At 36.2% G+C, this 17702-nt stretch overlaps 1 protein-coding gene across 1 annotated transcript in view; it reads right to left on the minus strand.

Moving 5' to 3' along the window:
* HMCN1 (hemicentin 1) overlaps window positions 1-17702 on the minus strand; it is a 528232-nt gene that overhangs the window by 396506 nt on the left and 114024 nt on the right. The window contains exons 3-4 of the mRNA XM_022593376.3: window positions 1261-1419; window positions 332-454 (exon numbers count right to left, since the gene is read on the minus strand). Coding sequence (XP_022449084.2) covers window positions 332-454; window positions 1261-1419 — 282 coding nt within the window. The remainder of the gene's footprint in view (window positions 1-331; window positions 455-1260; window positions 1420-17702) is intronic.

Genomic DNA, 17702 nt, shown 5'->3' on the forward strand with positions numbered 1-17702 from the left:
CAGCTATCCAAAAGCTGTACATCAGAAATACAAACTGACCTTACTAAACAACAACTACAAAAATTTTCAAGTTCCACTAAATGAATTTTAAATAAATGTATGCTTAAATCTAAATAATTTATCAGTATAGCATAATACAGTCTAGAAATTAATACCAGATAAATCTATGTTTCTCCACATTGTTTTAATGACTTTATTGACCTGTGGGGAATGGGGGAAAATGTTTTTTTGTTTGAATTGTTTTTGAAATCAAAACTGACACAATTAGGTTTGCCTAACTGATGTTGGTAAGGTAGCTAGTAATAAAGTAGACCCACTTTATTAAACTGACCTCATTAACTTGTTTTTTGTCCAGATGGAACACTTGACCAGAACTTGTAGAGGCAATTTCTTCATAGACTCTATATCCAATATGGCCCCTGTCATCACAATCTCCAGTGAGCACAAATACCACCTATGATTTTTGAAAAAAGAAGATAATTTAAAGGGTTCTCAGAAATCAATATATACTTATTGAGCACTTACTATGTATTTACATACTACCAAGCAAGTGGAAGATATATAGATATAGATATGCATTCTACTGGTTCTAAGCCTGAACTCAAGAGGCCTTGGGTATTTCCACTTGCTCTCTAGTGTTTCTGCATTGGTCATGAGAAGAACATGCCTAAACTAGCTTCCTGGTCTCAGAAAGAGGCTGAGAAACCTGAAAGGCAGAGCCAAGTCACCCCAAGATCACCTAGATAAGCCAAACCCAAACTATGCCCAGATACACAAGTGAGCAAGCATAGTCTAGCAAAACTGAAACCTGCAAACATGTGAGAAATAAATGATTATTGTTTTAAGTCATTGAGAGAACAGCTTGTTATGCAGCAATAGCTAACTGATACAATGAGTAACTGACTCGGACAAGATTCCACACAGGAGGCAATATTTGAAATACAGGCCTTTTCTGTCAGGGCTATGTTTTTGTCAGTTATAAGGATAAGATGGTAACAAGCATCTTAATTAAACCCTAATCATTTCTTCTCCATATTATGAAACAAGGCATTCATATGCTATATACAAACATCACATATCCATTTAACATGTTTAGATTAAATGACACATACATATTGGAGTCCATATATATGGATCAATAGTTGTAATTATTGACATCTGTCACACATAGTATAGTCAGGGAGGGGAGGCAATCTCTTGTATTTCTTACAGCTGTGTTCAGATGGAAAATTCAGTGGTGGGGAGTTGATTCCTACTCACTTGTGACTGTTTCTGTTGGATAAGCTGCAGCACCTCATGAGTGAGCCGATAATCCTTGGACCGTGCATCAGTGAAAACATAGATGAAAGAACCAGGAAGAGAAATTTCCAAGGCAATTTTTATAGCTCCAATACTCATTTCTGGACAATCACCACCACCCTGTTGAGGAGCAGTGAGAAAAAAGTCAATTATTTCATTAGCAGAAAAGAGATACCTTAGTTATTATTACAAGTTGCTGTAGGAGCTCTAGAACTGAGCGGTTGTCTTCACTTTTATTTTCTGTCAGTTTGCCACTGGATTAACCACTTTGGTTACAAGGAGATGGAAAAGATATAAAGTGATGCAGAGTTAGAAAAACCTGTACTTATGCATAAATTAAAAATTCACCCATATGATCCGACAATCCCACTCCTAGGCACATATCCGAAGAAAACCAGAATTCAAAAAGATACATGCACCCCGATGTTCACTGCACCACTATTTACAATAGCCAAGACATGGAAGCAACCTAAATGGCCATCGACAGATGAATGGATAAAGAAGACGTGGTGTGTATGTATATACAATGGAATATTAACCGTAAAAAAAATGAAATAATGCCATTTGCAGCGACATGGATCGAACTCAAGATTATCTAAGTGAAGATTATCTAACTCGAGATTATCTAAGTACACTTTGCTGTACACCTGAAACTAACACGACATTGTAAATCAACTGCATTTCAATAAAAATAAGTAAATAAACTAAGAAGAGTCAGGAAAAGAAAAAAATAATAAAAATTCACCAAAAATACAGAAAATAATAGAAATTGTTATATGCTTTTTAACTAATATTGACTGACTCCCACTCTCATACATGACTATTTTATACATTCCCTCTTTTCTTATCCCTTCTCACTCTTATTTGATGACTTTTCTTCTATTGTACTGAGAAGATAGAAGCAATCAGAAGAGAACTTTCGTAAACTCCCACACCAATACCTATTAACGTCCAGCAACAGCAGGCACATGCCCTGCCTTCATGGTGAAGGAGTCATTTACACTCACAGCTTAGGCTAACTTCTCACCTGGGCCTAGTCAAGGACATGGCTCCTATGGCTGTCCCTTCTCCCCACTCCATTGTCAAACATTCTGTCTTTACTGGATCATTCCCACCAGCAAACACACACACTGGTTCATCTCCTATACCCAAGTTTCTGCCCAAATGTGACTTATCAGAGAAGCCTTCCGTGACCACCTTATATAAAATACACCCCCTCTGTCACTCTTTTCACTCTGCTTCATTATTACTATTAACACATGATCTCTGTGTTTTATTTTGTACTCAATAAGGCTCAATATACCTTCCTAAACAAAAATAGCCCTCACCCTAAGAGGAATTCTTGCCACACTTATTTCCTTCCAACACATGTGTATTGATAGATAAAACTGTGAGCATGCTGTAATTACCATTTTATACATTATATTTTAAATTTAGAGCTATATCCTGCTTATGTTATCATGTCATCAATGTTCTTCAAAATCACAGGTTTTAATGATTGTATAATATTCTGTCTACATCCCATAATTTAGTCAGGCATTTCTCTATTGTTAAATATTAATTCTCTTTCAAATTTTCCTGTTATAAATAAATAAAAATCTATTATTAATATGCTTATATTTATAATATATATAATATATTATAGTACTTTTTTTCCTCATTAGCAGATGCCAATAACTACAGGGCCAAGGAAATGGACTTTCAACCAATATGTTTTGAGCAATGAATAACTGCCAAACACCCTGCAAGGATTTAGGTACACAAAGATGAATAAGCCAAAGTATCTTGTCCTTAAGGAACTCATGCCTAGAAAAGACAATCAAACAAAAAAGCAGGGCAGCTTGGGATCCTGGGGGGCCTTGTGGTTCCACAGTCCACTAGAACCCAGTGAGTAAGAGCTCTTTCTCAAAAAGAAAATAATTACTTGATGAAAGGGATAAGGTTTTACCTTTAAACTCTGAAGATTCTACTTGATTATCCTATTGGGGCTTTCCCTAGGCTCCAAACAATCTCTGATTCTGATACAGATACCCTGAGCGCCACAGATCTAATCAGGGTCATAAGAGCCAAGCACTAGAATTGTTTACACTTTAGCCTGGACCACCTGAAGAATCTTTTCTTGCACTGGATGCCACTCAGTACTTACAGCCTTTAAACATCATTTATTCAATGAGTTGGAACTGAGCACCAACTGTTACAAATTACTTCTAAAATTGAGACACCCATTAAATATTATGCCACTTTCTTAATAGTAGAGGGCTGGACACTGCAGTAACTTTCGAGAAGATAACAGTTATCGACTCCCAGAAATTTTATTGAGTTAGCAGTTCCTTCTATTTTTTCAGTAAATATCTCCTATCCTCTTTTACTTATGTGCATTTTCACAGGATCTAGCTTAACAGATAATACTGTTCTCAAAAACTTGTATACTTGTATCCTCAGACTGTACTTATCTCCCAAATTCCAATTTTCTATTTACAAGTGCTTGTTAGACATCTACTCCTAGACGTTTTACAGGTGTCTACAATTCAGTGCATCTACTATGGAACTCACTGTATTTTCCCCAACCATATCTTCCCTATTTTTGTTAATGGTACCATCTGCCTAGATGTTCAGTTCAAAACCTGAGTCATCTTTGACTCCTCCCTCTTTCTTCACCTAATCAGTGGTCAAACCATTTTCCTTCTACACCCATCATGAATCTGTCCCCTCCCTTCCTCTTTACTTCCTACAATTCACTCTTCTTATCATTAATTTTATTATAAGAATAGCCTCCTATCTAATCTGCTCTTCCTACCACCAAACTTTATACTTCCTGAAGTAAAGAGCTGTCTATATCACATTCCTAGTTAAAATCTTTCACTAACCACTGTGTTGGATCAAATTATCTTTCTGGCTTTCTATCTCCTGATGCTCCCTCTTCAAAAATTGCTTCCTTGGTAATTAGACTTACCTTGGTGATCATTGTGAAATGTACAGAAATACTGAATTAATATGTTGTGTGACAGGAACTGTGTTGTAGGTCAATAACACTTCGAAAACAAACTCACAGAAAAAGAAATCAGATTTTGGTTACCAGAGGCAAGGGGAGGGGGAATTAGCTGAAGGCAGTCAAAAGGTACAAACTTCCAGTTAAAAGTAAGAGAAGTACTAGGGATGCAATGTACTACATGATAAAATATAGTGAACACTGCTGTGTGTTATATATGAAGGTGGTTAAGAGAGTAAACTTTAAGAGTTCTCAACACAGGGGAAAATTTTTATTCTATTTCTTTGGTTTTATATCTATATCGGATGATGACTGCTTACTAAACTTACTGCAATAATCATTTCATGATGTATGTAAGTCAAATCATCATGCTGTACACCTTAAACTTAATACAGTGATGTATGTCAATTATATTTCAATAAAACTCGAAGAAAAAAATTGCTTCCTTTAATCTGAGGCTATTTCCTGTTCTTTAACTATGCCCCTTGCTTCACATCTTAATTCCTTTAGTACTTTCATTCAAGTTATCTTTCTACTGCTGCATCTCCACCATCAAACACTCCTTACCGATATATGCATGTCTAAAATCTCCCATTTTCTATAAGCTATTTGATGGCAGGAACTGTGTGCTAAGTCCTTGAGAACTCAGTTCATAGCATTTGCTGACATACAGTAATTATTGAGTAAATATTTGTCAAATTGAATTATTTTTCTTCCAAGGTTGAGATAATACGCCTTCCCCTCTTTAAAACGTTCTCTTTTCTCCCATTCAGATATACTTCCTCACTCTTCAGATATACTCTAATTTGCTTTATTCTTTAATAATGAAACATATTTTCCTTGGCATAACAGTTATTTGGAGGGATTACCGTGTGCAGCAAATGCCCCTGAGTGAGCATTTCTGGGCTAGGAAAGTGGGAAATAGCTACTGGGCACATTGGTAACTTTGGTATGTTGGATAGGAATAATGGTTACTTGTAGCCAACTCTGCATATCTGTAATGAATACTCTGGACTGCTCAAAAATGTATTAGATTCCTACTGTATTTTCAGAAGCTTAAGCAAAAAACAATTTCTCACCTGCACTTGACATTGTGCACCTGAGCGGAATCACAATATAAGTTATCCACTCCACAGCATTTGTTAAATGGCCAAGTACACAATAATGCTCTGTGGTAAATAACTCTCTGGAGAGATGAAATGCTTTTTGCTCATTGTCACCTAGTATCAAGGGGCTAGGAGAAGTCATCTGTCTGTGGGCCAAAAATCAGAACAGCTAAGTCATCTTCAGAGATATTTGTTAGGAATGGCAAGAATGATAAATCTTGTCCAGTTACTGAGTAGAGAACAATCTTTGAGCCACTTGACTTGCATTCAAATTTACTCTAAGAGAACCTTGGGATGCTCATCCCTCAACATCACCCAGGAGTAGACTCTAAAGACCACTAGAATCCTTGGAAGTTTGCCTATCTCATTGTACATGTAGGTTCTTGAAAAGAAAAATAAGTTTCTTTTTTCCAAAAGAAGTTAAAATATAATGTTATAGCCTTATAAAGGTCCCTCTCTGATACTTGAGTTTAATTTTCTAATCATTTAAAATCATAAATAACCATTAAAATGATCTATAAAGGGAAGGCTTCAGATATGTGCTATCTACTATAGTAGCCACTAACTAGCCCTATGTGGCTACAGAACACTTGAAATAAGATTAGTGGAACTGAGGAACTGAATGTTTTATTTTATTTTAAAATTTAAATTTGAAAACTGAAGTACTGATTTTTATCCTGATGACATGTTAAATTGATAATATTTTAGATATAATGGGTTATTTAAATTAATTTCAACTGTTTTTTAAGATTACATATGTGGCTCACATTCTACTTTTATTGGACAGCACTGCTTTAGAATGATGTTTGGTTTAGTTATGTAGGCTTCATTCTAGACTATTATTTGTAAAGCTGTTGATTTGATCTAAAAGTCTTCCGTGAACTTTGCTTCCTGGACGAAGTTATTAGAAACAAAAATTCAAGTTGTTTTAATTTACTAAGGTTTAGGAATCAAGCTAAAATCTACTCCAAAAATCTATAAATCACTTACTTTGTTTAAACATACACACACACAAAGTTTATAAATAAAGTTTTTATATATTTACATAAACATATAAAATATGTTTAGAAACTTAACTCACAGGTTGGCTAATAGTGTTTCCCAAATCATTAACTGATCTTCTGATCATTAAATTTAGCTAAAAGGTAAATTTGTCAGAACAGGACTGAGAACCACTGTCAAAATGTCCATGCTCATAAATAAGCCTAACAAAGTCGGACACTTTAGGTTAATTTGGGTCAAACTCATGTACAGATTATAAAATTAGTGCAATGGGATTGTGACTGAAATTATAAAAACAAACTGTTTTAAGTGTTTAGTTCCAAACTTAAAAAAAAAAAAGTAGTCCTTTAAAAGTCTTAACATTTTCTGTTTTGACCTGAATACCAAATGGAAAAGTAAAATAATATTCTATAAAACACCTATGATGAAGAAATTTAGAATAGATGAACGTGAATCTATGAAAAGTCTCATTTATTTAACTGATACTTTGTTGGTGATGACACTCTACTTGTATTAACTCAATGGATATCAATTGTGCACCAAGCACTGAGACGGTATTGTCACACATGCTCCGCTATTTACGCTTTACATCAATTGATGGGGGAGGTATCATTTTTAGCATATTTTATTGACAGAGCACTAAATCTTGAAAACCCCTTTCCCAGGATCACACAACCAGTATGTGAAAGAGCAGGGATTAGGAACTCAATTCTGCCTGGCGTCACACAAACAGCAGTGTGGCATTTTATTTCCTCATCTACTTCTGTGGCTGCAAGCAGCTTGTCAGGGACAATGTAAAAGCAGCATAAGAAAGATTCTCCTTCTTCTGGATGCCCACAGAATATTGTTCATTCTATTATAGCATTTGCTGACTTGTACGTATAACTTATCTGCTTCCTCCCACTAGATCATTGTTCCTTGGGGAACTTAATAAGTGTTCCATTGTTGTTTGATGAATGAATGGGTAAATGAATGAATAGTGGGTAAATGGGTGAATGAGACTGTGCAAAGCAATCCTGACACAATCTAGACACACTTGCTGTATTAAGTCTTAGCTTTGCTCAAGCCTGGACCATCTCATTTCAAGTAGCAAAATTCCAGAGCTAAGTCTCCTGAAAATACAAGTGCCAAAAGTTGTTCTTTAAGTAAGCAATACATATATGAATATATATATGTGTGTGTGTGTGTGTGCATGTGAGTGTATATATATAAAACTAACTCCCCCCATGTCTCCCCTCTCCCCCTCCTCCCTCTTCTTCCCTCTTATCTCTCTCTCTCTTTCTCCCTCCCCACCTCCCACCCCCCACCCCGCATCATGAGGTCAATTTTTATATTTAACAGAAAACAAACACAGCAATGTATATGCATCCCCCGAAACCACATCAACCTGCACAGATACATGAAAATGAAAGCTGTGAGGGAGATAAAGTTGCATAATGCATTGAATTGCATAATTCCCTAAAGGTATATAAGAAGGGCCTGACTTTGTTAACTTAGAGTTTTTATTTGAATTCTGAAATATAACTAATTTGTATCAGTAGTTTCATTCATCATTTTGTCTTTATAATTCTACTGATTGTGACAACTTACCAAGTTGCCAAAGACACTTCAGATAGAAAAAAATGTTTACAAAAAAACAGATGTGCCCTTTCACAGGAAACACTGCTCTTGAAATTAAAGGGAAAAAAATGGTAACCTCAGAATTACAGTGATAATTATGTTCAGAAAATAAATTCCTGTCAACAAGATTAAATAAGAATGAATAGAAATGCTATCAGTCAAGGGAGTAATAAAACAGATTACCATGCTGTCTTTTCTAAATACAGGACAGCGTGGGAGCGGTACTGGAAGAAACTGAACCTTTAAACCCTGAGAGGAGTTGGAGAAAAATGAGGTCTCTGTCCAAAACCTAATGGGAAAACACTCATCAAAAAAGGGATCAGAGAAGGAAGAAGGCTAATCTCAAAGCAGGCCCTTGCCATGCCTTATTATTTCTCTTCCAACCCATTTCAATTCTTCTATTCTCATCAGCCATTTTCAATGAATTAGTGTTTATACCAGTTGTTTTCCAGTTACGCCTAACTCTAAGCCATCAAAAAATGAAACATTTTTGGTAGGCTCATGCCTGAGTCCGAAAGAATGTCTATTGGCATTACAATATTTACCCTTATTCTAACATGACTACAACCTACTAAGCCTAGTTTCAGAGTCAAACTGTATTTTCCTTTCACATGGAACACCCATTGTTTTGGATGTCTTGTTTGCATAATTTTCCCTTTACATATAAAATTTAGAAATGAAACTCAGTTGCAAGCTGCACAAAAGTTTAAAACCCTCAGTTCTCTTTCTAAAAATACAGCTGTGCGATTCTATAACCCAGAAAACAGAATGTACATGTGGAAACCATTAAATTACATTGAATTTAATTAAAAGTTGCTCCCAATCAAGTATAAAGTAAATCAAAATGACTGTAGCATCCTAATGCATCAGTGACATTTGGTATTCATCACTTGTAGAAAATACAGCAGGGATGTACTGAGGGACAGAATATTTCAGAGTCCAAACTTCAAATCTCCATAATCAAAAAAAGAAAATGATGCATCCCAGGCAGTCCACCATGCTGCCCTTTACTAGTCTGAAGAAGGTGGAATACAAATCAAGGCATTAAAGAACTGCTGATCTCGATTCCAGGAACATTAAAGGTTAACAATGACAACCCTTTCCAGGCTTTCAGGTTATCACCTGTCAGTAGTAGGAGTCTAACGTTTCAGAAATTGATCTTTCCAGTTATTGGAACTTATTTTATGTTGAGCCTTACAAGGATATTCAGTTCACTTCCATTTAAATAATCATAAAGAAGAGACTATGTACCAGACGCTCAATATCTTGATTAATACATCAGAAAATAATGTGCCTTTATACCTTAAAATATTTCAAAAGCTTCACAATTTACATGAATTATAATAGACCATGGTCCTTTCAAGAGGGAAACAGCGTGGAAGCAACCAAGCATAACAAAAACACCACCGAATAGCTTCTCGTGATCAGGAGACATATAGAAGTGTGCAGGGTTAACTCTAGGCAAAAATGGGAAACTGCAAAATGATATCTTGGAATTCTCAGTATCCACTTCAGTAATTCTCCTCTTCTCTGCTACTTAGAGAATTCCCTCCTCCTTCAAGGATTCTGTACCTTTTTATTGGGACCTTTTCTTTTCCCATCAAATTAAGACACTGGCTTGGTCTCTGGTTGGAAAGGACTCCTGGTCTCCAAATATCTCTTTGAGAGAGATTCAAATGTCTCTCTTGCTTGCTCAGTGAGAAGGAGCCAGAAGAGAGCAGCGGCATGGTCTAAGGAGGCCCTTGTAGCCAATCATCATTTGCTTATTCAAGGGCTAGGCATTCACCCTGCTTGCACTTCCTCTGGGAAGGCTTTCTTTCTCCCTGTCTTCTCTCTGCTGTGACCCTTCTCTACCTTTCCTCTGTACTACCTCAGACTCTACCTGCCCACTTTCTCTTCCTTTCTGTTCCAACATTCACGTATGGAATTTACATGCTTTCCAGCACATTTGGCATAATCTTTGTTACTAATTGAAGAAGCTGTAATGTTGTGATTCTTTTTATGTAAAGTGATAAAAATATATTTATATCACGTAGGTTATAATAGGTCTTGACAAAAAAAATTAATAGAATCTATTTTTACTAATAAAATCATTATAATTTGTGAATGTTACATTTATATAGAAGTTGGAGGTAGATACTTTTTTTTTTTTTTTTAGAACAAGTAAGTAGTCATTAAACAAAATTGGTGAACTAAGATCTAGGTCATCTCGAAGGAGGAGACTAATATATAGAGAGAGTAGATAAATGAGGAGTTTTTAAAATCAACATGAATATAGAAGAATGGAGACCCGGTTCAAAGTTTGCATAAGGAAACCTGAGGGACTTAGCTGGTGACTGGACCAGTATTCAATAATGGGATATTCCTGCCCAAGAAAGCCTGTATCAGCCCTTAACATCAACAGAGGCTCCCAGATATTGCTCCACGGGAGCCCCAGGTATATCTGCTGAGGAAGGCCAGTGCTATCAAATCTCTAACTGATGCCAGTTCATGCCTGGGGTACTGATAAGTTTCTGGAAGGGATCCGAACATCTGAAGGGATAACTGAACAAATACTACTCAAAGTCAATACCAAAACCAAGACTCTACTAGTCTTCTTGAGACTTTTTCAAGGCCTAAGAAGAAAAAAAGATGGCTTCTTGAGAACTGCTTCAGATCAATTTGGATTGAGAAGAAACTCTTTAATATCCCTTAAAGAAACTCTTTAATTTTCCATTTTGTTGAAAGTGAGGTTTATAGGTTTTTTCTAGGAGTCATGGCTTTAGATCAAGAAATATTCTCCCAAGAAAAACATTCTGACCTCCATCCTCACCATCACCTAAAACCTGACAAAATCAGGTATAGTACATATTGCGGGGAACAGAGCAATCCCTTGATTGACTTAATACCATGAATGGAATAAATCCAGGCATCATAGTCAAAGGAGTCCTCTTCCTAAATGTTATTCTGTCACATATATTTGCAATATTTACTCCACAATGACTTATGTATGTACCCTTAAGAACATCCCCACACATCCACACTTTGAAAAGAAAAACAAGAAATGTCCCATCATAATCCACACCCACCCCATTCTAAATATCTGTGTATTCTGCTTTGAAAAAGCAATGCAACGGTCAGGATACCCTTCTATACTCTTTGTCCTTCGAAGTGCACACAAAAGATCATTAAGAAATCAGCCAACTATTTGCTTCTGGATAGGGATACCAGGATGGATAGCTAGAAAGGAGCCAATCATTCCCAGTGCCCTCCAGTTACTTATCTTAGTTCCCATCCCTCACTTCCTGGGGGTATAGGATTGTTTGTCCTTCTAGTAGAAAACTCCAGCAGCAAACTAAAGTTTGAATAGATGCTTCATTCAGGCACCAAGAAATTTCAACAATAAAAATAATCAAAACCGCCTACAAATACAACTGCAGTATAAACACTACCTTTCAATCTCTTAAAATGCATCTTGTTCTCGTGTCTCTCCAAGGTGACTGTGAGGTTACACTTAAATAAGCTTAGCACGCTAAGTAGCAAGAACACATGCTGAGCAAAGGGAGTCATTTTCAACTTACAGTTATCATTCTCATTAGCCGCTCAGTAACTTTAGGTGAGCCGATAACCCAAAGTGACTGGAGGTAGAAGAGGAAGTCGAAATCTTTAAGAAATAAATTTGTTTCGTTGAGGATGAGACCAGCCCTAGACCTACATCTGTCTTTAATTCTCTACTTTCCTACTGTGAAGTAAAATACAAAGAGAAATTATATAAATAAACGTTAATTTGATTAGCTTAATAAGGTTACTTAAACCAATCTTTAGAAGAAAAGTAGCAAAGTGAAAAAGGACACTGGCTTTGACATTAAATACCTCCACTTTTGAGACTAACCTTGCTCCTTGCCAGTTTGGTGACCTGAGGAAGACGTTGCCTAAGATCTCAAAGCTTGAGTCTCCTCATTTGCAAAAAGGAAGATTAATATTTGTGTAGGTTTGAAATGAGAGGATGACTTTAAAATACATGCAAAATCTTTCACAAGGCACAAGTTCCATATTTGTTCATTTATGGTATAATTATTTGGTGATTATTTCTGCTAAAAGACCCTCGGAGTACTAGAGATAGTAGTAGTAATAGCAGTAACGATAGCTAACATCTATCAAGTCCTTATTTTGGGTCAGATGCTGGTTCTACTATTCTTGTAGCTTTCACACGTATTATGAATTTTATGTATTGGACTCTATCTCACTTTCTTCCTTAAATTAAATACATGCCATTCCTCCTGTAAAAGTGTGTATATGTATATGCTGATATATATGCATTTGTAAGTTAAATGCATATTTGTAAGTCAAATGCATATTAAGAAAACTTAAATGGAAATGAAAACTGCTTTCTTCAGTTGAATCATGTCCAATACCAAACATGAAAATGACATCTCTTATAGCTCTACATTATATTTATCCTAACATATAATCCTTTCCCTTTTCTTATTCTAGTCAATTTTACTTTCTTAATTTTTTGGGTTATATATCAGTTTTGTTTTTTAAATTCATATAGAAGACTTCTATAAATACAGAAATAAAAAGGACACTTTTGCACAGTAGCATGATTTAGAATACTTGAAATTAAATAAAATGTATACTGAATTGACATCATAAATCAACATTATCCTCTATGTTAACAGTCTTTGCCTATCTGGCCACAGTTTTTCATATTCTCTGTTGGCAGTTAATTCTAACATCAACTGTTCTTATACTACAGCAGAACATTTTTTCCCCTTAACATCAGTTTGTCTATTTATTCTTCTGTTTCAGTTAAAGAATGACAATAATTGGACCTTACCCTAATCTTCATAACTCTATCTTGCTGCTATGTCATGATGCTGTTCTACATATTTTTACTCTTATTCTTGCTTTTATTAAGGTCAATTTTGTCAAAACACTTCTCAAAGAAAAACTAAATTATGTGTGAAATTTTTCAGGTCTGGGGATCAACCATCTGTATGAAAAAATTATAATTCCATTACTGTAGAAATATCTTCCTTCTCTACACTTCAAATGTTTGACTAATATGCTTTTTGTTCTTTAAAATGTTTGGATAAAAGGCTTGAAAGCATATCATTGCCAATACCATTTTCTAAAAATCAACAAGCTTTATAGTTTCTTACAAAGACTGTGACCTGAGGCAGGACTTCGCACTGCACATTCACAAGGATATTAATTCCCAAAGCTCTGTGTGATTTGAATACCATTGCTGTCATTTTCTTCCCTTCTTTTCCCCAGAGAGAAAGCTCAGATACTTTTCAAGTTACTTCTCTGCATTCCAGATGAAAGAATATGAAGGAAAACGAAATTAATGTTATAAATTTAATGATTTAAGTTTAGCGATTTTTGTTACGTTTTTCTTGGAAATTTTTAAATTGCTTTTCCCCAAGTTAATTCCATATCTCTACAGGAAAAATAGCTGAACCTAGTAAAAAGTTAATGGGCAATTATTTAATTTACTTCCAACTGAATTTACTTTTCTTGTTTTCAAAACGATTAAAGTATGAAAGGAGTATTTTTAAAGTTTTCTTTTTTAGGAAATCCAAGTTAATTTTAACAAGATAGCAATCCTTGTTGCTCTTTATATCAGTGATTTGGGGGGAGTTACTAAAAATGGTAGAAGGGCAACTGAAGAAGTGTCTGGAAATTATACACACACACAATTTAGTATTATTCTAAAATTTTATGAAATTTGTAAATTTTAGTTTCACAGAGTGATTTATGAAATAAAATATTCTCTACGAAACACTGAAGAGAAAACAAAATATATTCTTTAGGTTAGATGTTAAGCGATAATGTAGCCTAGTGTCTTGTCATATTTGACCCTTACTTGGTGACATTTTTTGCCATTGATTAAAAAAGGAATAATTCACTAGAAACTTTGAAAGTAAAAACACTTCCATGGTATTCCCAATGCCTATAACAATGCCCGATTTTGAATGCAGAGAAAAAGTAAATATTTGATTTCTTCCCTGGCTGGTTGTTCTAATTAAGCATCCCCTTGGACCCTAAGACAATTTAAAATTAAATTCCATAAGATGCAGCCAATACAGAGGAAATCTCCAGAGAAATGGACACCAGCTTTCATTCCAGGGGAGAAAGAAAGATTATTTTCTTGAACAGAGATGTTATATGACCCTATAGAGTGTCTGTATCAAGTTCAATTCCAGAGCTTGGCTGGGGAGAGAATCAATGGAGTATGATTAAGAATCACAAGCCTTCACCCTGGAGACAAATGGAGCAAGGAGGATAAGGGTACTCCCTGAAGATCCGTCAGAACAAAAGAAGGGGAGAGGCAGGAAATCAGGAAGTGCCAGCGCCAGGTCTCATTGAGAATGTAGGCATTTTCATTCTGGCCAGATTTCCAAGAATATATCCCAGCTGAATTCTTTTTCGCAGAGAAAAAAAATGAATACAGTAAATCTCTTCCTAACATTCTATCAGCTAGAAATCTCCATTACTTGGCCCTTCTGAATCTTTATATAATGAAAACTGATGATTAGGTTCTTAAGTATCCTTTGTACCATCAAAGTAAAGTTTGTATTATATCTGATATAGTTTAACTGTTAAATATACATCTTTAAAAGAAGCCACCCATGTATGACATTCATTTATAGCTATTTAAGTCCACTCTACTGCAGACACTTGTTCATCCCACAGTGGACCAGAGGCTCAATGAGAGCTACGAGGCTCTTGCCCTCAGGAGCTCATGATAAAATACCAGAACATAAAAAGTTTAAACAATTAGGGCAGTACAATTTCTAATTCCTATGATCCATGTACAGGACAGAAATTTTTCTGTAAAATTTTTTTTCAAAGAATGTCGACATCCAAAGCAGCAAAGAAGTTGCTATATCAAGGGATAGAAAAGTAAATTGTCAGTAAGTATCAAGATAGTGACTGAAAAAGAATGACATGGTATAAGAGAAAGGAAATGGAGGATTAATGAAAAAGATTATCAGAAGAAATTGAATAAAAGAGAAAAACAGTCAAGGGATAACTATATACACCTATTTATATACTTATGAAACATAATTCAATTTAGTATGCAATTTAAAAATAAAGACAGTCACAATAAAAGAATCACGATGGAATACATATTTGGAATGCCAAACTTTTGAGTTTTTTCATCCTATGCCCCAATTATGCTCATACCGTATATAGTTCCAAATCAAGTCATGCACCCTACAGTGAACCAATAAAGTATTAAACTTCAAACTCTAATTTGGACTCTGTTAATTTGTACATAATGGTTCGTTTGTTCGTTTGTTCATTCATTCTTGCATTCATCAAAAATTCAGCACATTCTATATGCCAGGCATTTTACTAAGGGATTCACTGATGAGCTAAATCAGACATAGTTCTTCACTGTGAAATGCCAACTAGTTTGTGATGGAGAGAGGCAGTGAGATATGACCGAGCCTGGAGGATAGGGCAGGATTTTCTGAGGAAGTGGTATTCCAGATGAGATTCTGAATATAGGATTTTAAACTAGGTTAAAGGAGCATGGACGTGAGGGCAGGATGAAGAGCAAGAACTTCCTATGCAAGGAGAACAGCATGTGCAAAGGTCCTGTGGGGAGACAGGTGGGGATACAGACAGGAGGAGGCTCTATGCAAGGCCCCTGTGGCAGAGCTCAGGGTCCAAGGGAGAGAGCAGCTCTAGGAAGGGCTCTAGGTTGACAGGCCTCAGGTCACTCATGAACTTGGGAAGACTTTGATGAGATGGGGGTAGGAGGTAAGTGGACAGGGTATTAGGGAGAAATGTTCAGAGATGTATTTTGAGATTATTTTGTCTGCCTGTCAGAGTAGAGAAAGGCCTGGAAAAATAAAAAGAAGAGTAAATGCAGGAAAATCACTTAGAAGCTTTTTTGCATTAATTTAGCCTAAAGATACAGTAACTGGGACTAGGACAGTGCCAACAGAAAAGGAGAAAAGTCAATTGATATCAAAATTATTTAGAAAGTTAAAAACCAAGACTTGATTCATAGTTTGTATATTGGGGTGGGGAGGGGGGAGAGAGGCAGGGAATGGATATAGTAAGGATAACTCAGATCTTTGGTAGTATAACCAGAATATTGTAGGCATCATTCACAAAGATAACAAATACAGAACAAAGAGCAAGGATTTAGGACCAGATTTGGGGCAGTGGAAAGAGAACATTTGTGAGTTTCACTTTGGAGGGCCACTGTGACATCCAAGAGCCTGACATAAGGGTCTATTTCTCAGAGGAGAGGCCTAGGCTAGAAACATATTTATGTGGGTATGGATGATTTCTCCTAAAGAGAAGATATAAAAATGAGAGAAAAAATAGGGCCACTTTGAAAACCTCCTAGGATCCTAAACATTTAATGGTCAATTGGACAGAAATGAGCTGCCTAGGAAGCTGAGGAAAAGTGGGAAACAAAATGGGAGCATACATAAGGGAAGAGAATGTCTCAAGAAGAAGGGAGAGGCCAGTATTGCCGAGAATTACAAAGATGTTAATCTAATATGCTGACAAGTGAAATGCTACCACTGCATTTAGCAAAATACAAATCATGTATCACCAACTAGAGCTACTTTGACAGAGCAGGGGTGTGGCAACTAGATCGAAACAGACTGAGGAGTAGATGGGGAAGGGATGTGAAGAAAAGATGGCGGTCAATACAGACAATATTCTTGACACTGAAGGAACTGAGAGAGATAAGTTATTTGTAAGAGGATGTGAGAAAAACAGAGATTTGTTTATTTTGTTTTGCTTATAATGGTTTGATTTGTTGGGATCCGTTTGTTTTGGGGGGAGACTGAAACATATTTAAAAGTAAATGGGAACCCTTAAGCAGTTGAAAAAAAAAAGAAAAATACAGTTTGATAGGTTAAGATCCTGAGATAGCCAAAGAGTTGTGATTAAGTAGGGAATGAGGATGGGATGGATACCAGATGTAGGTGGATTACATGCTAGGTATGAGGAAGCAGAAGGCTTCCATTTATATATGCCTGTGTGTGAAACAGTAAGTGAGACAGCTTGCTCAGACTAGACCATTAGCTGAAATAGCCAGTAGTGAAAGGGTAATAGGATAGAGGTTTAAGAAGAATGGATAAGATTTGCAACTGTCATTGAGAGGAATGGGAGATATGATTGACCAAAGAAACATAGTAGGATCATGGAAGTACTAAGAGTCCAGTGAACATAGGTGGTTATGTATTTACAGTGGAAGCAACCTGCCATGCTGTGAGGTTTCAACAGCACTTGGCCATCGGTGGACATAACTGCAGTCATTCAGGAATGAGGTTTTGCCTTTTGAACAGAAAAGCAGTGGACAAGAAAGAAAAGGGAGTGTTTTTGAAATGATAGGGCTCTGAGCAAGACTGGAAGAAAGTGCAAAAGGAGAGATCTGATGGCCTGGGAGGCAGGATAGGGGTCAATGGACTAGCGTGCTTGATGAGGGTGAAGGAGTAGTTGCAGTGTTAAGTAGCTGCAAAGACAAGCTTGTGGACCTGCTTGAATTGGTGACCTGAGAGACGGAACAGATCGGGGTGATCATAAGACCCAGAGGGTGTGTGTGAGAATAGAAGGCCGAGATGGGGTACTGAAAAGGGCGTTGAAGACAAATAGCATGTCAAACAACTGAGAGGAGAAGGTTCTGACAGGTCATTCCCATCAATGCTGAAGTGCACCGGAAT

This window comes from Delphinapterus leucas, chromosome 1 (assembly GCF_059928025.1).
Source record: "Delphinapterus leucas isolate spDelLeu-1000000601 "Yukka" chromosome 1, BTC_Dleu_Yukka2, whole genome shotgun sequence".
Classification (NCBI taxonomy): domain Eukaryota; kingdom Metazoa; phylum Chordata; class Mammalia; order Artiodactyla; family Monodontidae; genus Delphinapterus; species Delphinapterus leucas.